The sequence below is a fragment of the Micropterus dolomieu genome, linkage group LG12 (genome assembly GCF_021292245.1).
Source record: "Micropterus dolomieu isolate WLL.071019.BEF.003 ecotype Adirondacks linkage group LG12, ASM2129224v1, whole genome shotgun sequence".
Taxonomy (NCBI): Eukaryota; Metazoa; Chordata; class Actinopteri; order Centrarchiformes; family Centrarchidae; genus Micropterus; species Micropterus dolomieu.
In genome coordinates, this window is record NC_060161.1 from 3,692,316 (window position 1) to 3,698,315 (window position 6,000).

Here is a 6,000-nt window from a genome sequence, read left to right on the forward strand (position 1 = left end):
CAAACGACCTGCGAGGTTGTTGATGATACGAAGCAGATTTCAGTCCTGTATTGATCGGAGGACATGGAGACACAGACGGGTCTTTGGCTCCTGGCAGCGCTGCTGTTGGCCCTGCTGAACTGCCACCTCCATTGTGTTTGCTCCTGTTGTCATTTACACAATTATTCACAGTTAATCACCCATAACAGGTACTACAATTACACGTGCAATATTTTAGAATGCACGCGCAATTTAGTACTCTTTACTCGGGGTGTTAAGACATTAAGACCCTAAGACATTAACTAGGACACAGGACCAAAAACTGAGACACAGAACCAGGATGAGCCAACACACTAAGATGTGGACTAAAATACTGGACTAAGAACTAAGAAAAGAATAGAAGGAATGAGACAGATCAGGTAATATCTAAACATGCAAAAACAGAGAAAACACAACACGTAGGATAAAAAAAAAACCCAAACCATGACAACTTGTCAGTAAATGACTTGTTCTCACATTTTGATCTGATCAAGGTACTGTGGTAAACCCAAAATATATTTCTCAGCACAGACTGCACCCTACACAAAGTCTGGCAGCTTAATCAATTATTAAATGTATTGTTTTGACTTTTGTTCCTATTTAACACTGATGAAGTTAATACAGTTTAGCTGTGGAAACCAACAACATGAGAGAAGCGGTGGTAAACCCAATTAAATTGAGATATTAATAAAAAATGTTAAAGTTAATAATTACTTTATGTTTCTACCATTATTTTTTCCATTACACCATCCTTCCATTTAGGGGGTCAGATTAGGCGTGTGACGAAACACAAAAAAATTATTGATGAAATATTCAATAGGGGTGTCTGAGGCTCCTCCCCCAGAAGATTTTGAGCATTAAAAACTTAATTTCCTGCATTCTGGAGACATTTTCTGCACCAATTTAAGGTGGAAATGTCTTTATTTTTATAAAGGGAAGAACAAAATTTAGGTGTCCAGTGATAATTTACAATATAAAAATATAATAGAATATAATGCAGTAATCAGTAGCTTATTATTGTTTTTATCTGAAGTTACTTTTTCTGGACAACACACAGTTTTCTTCTATATTTACATTGCATAGCAGGCTGGATGTGCAAATAAACCTTTCTCATAGCATTTTTATTTGTTAATTAACATTTCGTGGTGATATTTTTCAGAACATTTTTAACAAATGCTTTCAAAATGTGGTGGCTACATGTCCCCAGTGACCCTCCTCCCTCCCTGCATGTACTCCATGCTTACCGCTTCACCTCCAGTCTCCTCCTGCTCTCTCTCCCTCAGCGCTGTCACTCTGCTTCCGCTGTCTCACGCCTCTTCCTCTGCCTGGCAGGGGCCACGGTACGTCAGATTACCAGTCCAGCCCTGGGGCCTACCATCATGTTATCAGCCTAGTATGTAATCTGCTGTAGGTCCTATAGTTATGTAGACATGTGACTTTGGAGTAGCTCTATTTCAAGTGTTAAATAAATCCATTAAAATATGATATTATCATACAATATATTACAACAGTTTAAACACAATTAGCAGGAAAAGTTGCTACAGTCAATGATTTAATTTTAATAATGGATCAAGTGTAAAGTCTTTGTCTTCAGGGCCCCTAGAGTCTGGAACAGTCCACCAGAGATCAGAGTCTGGTCCTCCTTTGATTTCACTTCACATTTATGCAAAATAGCTTTCAGTGTATCATGCATAATTTATTCTTCCATATTAGTATGTTGACTGGTTTATGTTTTATTTATATAATTCAAACAATGCGATGTGCAGCTGTTTATTGTGCTTTAATTGAACATGGACTTATGTTTAGTTCGTCTTACACCACTGTGTGTGTCTACATTTTGCATTGAAAGCACTTTGTTACCTGTAGTGAAAAGTTCTATACTGTTATTATTGTAAGTGACCACTTTTATATGAAAGGTGTTGCTCGTGTAGCCTAATGAGAAGCAGGCCAATCCCCCAACAGACGTTTTATGTATTTCCCTCAGCTGAATGCAGAACATGTTTAGTGGTATAAAGTGTACAAATGTTGAAGACCAGACTCACTGAAGACCACTAAAGGAAGGAAACCATGTGATGCGGAAACCAAAGTCACCTCATAAGACCAAAATAGCGACCTGTGAGGCTGTTGATGATATGAAAGCAGATATTCGTTCAATCTTTTATTGATCTGAGGACATGGAGACACAGACGGGTGTTTGGCTCCTGGCAGCGCTGCTGTTGGCCCTGCTGAACTCTTCTTTGGCCGAAGATAAATACTTTGTTGTTGGTGGTAACCTGGAGCTGAGGCCTAAACTAACAGCAGCAGCCATCAGCAACATCCTGTGGAAACACAACGGCAATCTGCTGGCAGAGTGGGTGCAGGGAAAAATTGAGCTGACCTACTACGGGTCGTTTAATGGCCGCACAACCCTGAACACAACCACTGGACGATTGGAAATCAAGAACATGGTAGAAGCTGACGCGGGGCAGTACGTAGTGGAAATCAACAGCCATGCCCAGAGTCCGAGCTATGATGTTAAAATGATCAAAGAAGTGCCCAAGCCTGAGGTGGTGTTGCGGCCAGTGTCATGCAATGGGGATTCAGAGGAGTGCACGCTGTCCTGTGATGGAGACACTGGAGGGGTCGAACCTGTGACCTACAGCTGGAAGGAGGGAGACGGAGACTGGAAGGAGTCGGGAAAGGACCTGAAAATCAACAAGACTCAGACAGATGTTGAAACATTTTCCTGCAAGATAAAGAACCCGGTCAGTGAGAAAGAAAGTGAACCCAAAAATAATCCGTTCTTCCAAAGAAATCTTCCAGACTTTGAACTCTGGACTAAGGTTTTAGGGACTGTGATAAGATCCTTGACAATCTTTGCCCTCTTTGGGACTGTTGTCGTACACTTTGGGTATCTAAACCGAGAGACCGTCAGGAAGCTGATCTGTCCATGTCAGCGTGGAAAAGGTGACGATAACGCAGCTCGAGGTGGACGATCACCTCCACTTCCTGATAGAGATTAAAGCACGTCAGCCCTGCAGCCACTTCAGACTGTGTTACATCATTTTAACCATCTCTCAGGTGAAGGTCAGTCTTCAGACAAACTCAAATGTGGATCAGTCTTCCTGTGGAGCTTTGACTTCAAACAATCTAGCTGTGAAGTGTAACAAAGACAATAAAATATTATTTTTGAGATGTTTTTACAGATAGATATTCAAAACAATAAGAGATTTTCTAAATGCAATCATTTTGCATTGCATGTACATTCTTACTGAATCATGTTATATTTTACTTCTATTCTTCTTACTACTGACAAGTGTTTATCATTTATTGTTAACTATGCAGCAGCGCAACACAGCCGGTAATACACAAAAGTCTTAGCAAACAGTCTAAACAATAGATTAATAATGAAATCAAGAACTACTTGGTGGTGGAAAGTTACTCAGTAGATACAACTGTCAAACTTTGCTTCCACTTAAATCCAACTTTAGACATTTTAAAAGCAAAAATTGTAACTTAGGTTACGTTTACTTTGCAGGATGTTTTACATTTTAAGCATAAATAATAAGGCTCCAAATATGATGCATTGTAAACTAACTTTTTTAAATGTATGGTGTTGTTATCAGATTGTCTGTCAAGCACTTGAACTAACCTGTCTGAAAGGCGCTTTACAAATAAAGGTTGATTAATTGATTGATAACCAACAGTGGACCTGTATAAAGTATGATAATATAAGTACACAAATCCTGTTCTTGAGTAAAAGTACAGATATCTTTATTAGCTAAATATTACTCTACTGAAAGTCTTCAATTGAAATTAATAAGTAAAAAAGTACCTGCTTTTAAAAATGCTTAAGTATATATATATAAAAGTAAAAAGTTCTGTTATGGTTCTGTTTGTCAGGAGTTGCTGAGATGACAAACAGAATTTAAAAACAATCACCAACCAATCAGTCAGCCAATGTTCTAGCTGTACTTGTTTAATTTATAACAAAACATCATATTTTAAAAACTCTTCGTCTGTTTTGTGTGTAAAATCTGACTTTGTAAAGTTACTGAAGCTGTCAGATAAATGTAGTAAAAAGTACAATGACCCTCTGAGATTTAGACAAAGTGACATGAAAAGAAAAGAACAAATACCTCTAATTCGTACTTAAGTACAGTACTTGAGTAAATGTCCAATAATATTATAGAGGCTATCTGGAGCGTAGGACTGGGTGGAAAAACGGACTGAGGATTCAGGGCCCTCATGTGTGGAGGGCCCAAAAAGTACTAGAACGAATATCTGTGGATGCGGGAAGGGGCCCATAGAGGCTGCTAATGTACAGGGCCCTGCTTTTTGTGCGACACCTCTGTAGACTATCAGTCACAAAAGCCATTTTTTTCTGCTTGAGTCCTTACTTTTGATACCATGAGTGCATTTTTCTCATTGTACTTTAGTTAATTTAGGCAATTAAATAATTTAAATGATTTATTTGTTACTTGTAATGGAGTATTTTTTAAATTTTAGCCTAATGTTGCAACATTTGCTCAACTCTTGTCTAGTCTTGACATTCTGTCTTTGTCCTAAGGGTCAAAAATGACCCTAAATCTATTTTGCATGAAGAAACAACTTGTCATTCATCACCACAGAAAGGCTGCATTAAATCAGTGGGCACCTCACGTCCAAATTGTTTTTCTTTACTAAAGTAAACTTTTATTGTGATTATTGTTATTGCTAAAGGTACTGCATATGTGTAAACATTACTTTTTAACGCGAGATAGCACTTGTAGGCCTAAGAATGTAGTAGAAATGTGCAGAAAGTAGTTTTGAATGCATTGTATTAAAGGGAAACAACAATAGTCTTGAACTTTTTTGGCAACACTGATATATTTTTATTTACTCTACAATGAGGGATTCAACTACAAAATATTAGTCTAGTCTACAAAATTTTAACCATTGGCCCCACCCACAAGGTGAATAAACAACAATAAATAAGAATAAACATAGCTGTCATTTCACTGTCCCAATCACTTTTTTAATGGCTGGTTTTGTCCCCACCACGTTTTGAAAGCATGAAAAATGTTCTGAAAAACAGCTTGCAACAAGAGATGTTTAATAACAATTGAAAATGCTCTGAGAAAGGTTTATTTTCACAATAAGAAAACATGCAATTCCATTTAAATACAGGAAAAAAAAGTAACTTAAGCTAAAATAAGCAAATGATTACTGAATTATATTCCATTATATTTTGAATTGTCACCTGGACTTTTTGTTTCACTTAATATAGATAAAGAAAATACCGCCATAAATAAATCTACAGTGGGTACGGAAAGTATTCAGACCCCTTAAAATTTTTCACTCTTCGTTTCATTGCAGCCATTTTCCAAAAATCAAAAAAGTTAATTTTATTTCTCAGTAATGTACACTCAGCACCCCATCTTGACAGAAAAAAAAACAGAAATGTAGTTTTTGCAAATTTATTAAAAAAGAAAAACTGAAATATCACATGGTCATAAGTATTCAGACCCTTTGCTCAGTATTTAGTAGAAGCACCCTTTTGATCTAATACAGCCATGAGTCATTTTGGGAAAGATGCAACAAGTTTTTCACATCTGGATTTGGGTATCCTCTGCCATTCCTCCTTGCAGATCCTCTCCAGTTCTGTCAGGTTGGATGGTAAACGTTGGTGGACAGCCATTTTCAGGTCTCTCCAGAGATGCTCACTTGGGTTTAAGTCAGGGCTCTGGCCGGGCCATTCAAGAACAGCCACGGAGTTGTTGTGAAGCCACGCCTTCGTTATTTTAGCGGTGCGCTTAGGGTCATTGTCTTGTTGGAAGGTAAACCTTCGGCCCAGTCTGAGGTCCAGAGCACTCTGGAAAAGGTTTTCGTCCAGGATATCCCTGTACTTGGCCGCATTCATCTTTCCCTCGATTGCAACCGGTCGTCCTGTCCCTGCAGCTGAAAAACACCCCCACAGCATGATGCTGCCACCACCATGCTTCACTGTTGAGACTGTATTGG

At 38.2% G+C, this 6,000-nt stretch overlaps 1 protein-coding gene across 1 annotated transcript; it reads left to right on the forward strand.

Moving 5' to 3' along the window:
- The first annotated feature begins 2,192 nt into the window (after positions 1-2,192).
- Positions 2,193-3,020, forward strand: LOC123980681. Its single transcript, XM_046065203.1, has one exon. It carries the CDS (start codon positions 2,193-2,195, stop codon positions 3,018-3,020), a length of 828 nt encoding a protein of 275 aa, XP_045921159.1.
- The last annotated feature ends 2,980 nt before the right edge of the window (positions 3,021-6,000 follow it).

Excerpts from the sequence above, each read along its gene's own strand:
- LOC123980681 (XM_046065203.1), top strand. The coding sequence starts at position 2,193 with ATGGAGACACAGACGGGTGTTTGGCTCCTGGCAGCGCTGCTGTTGGCC.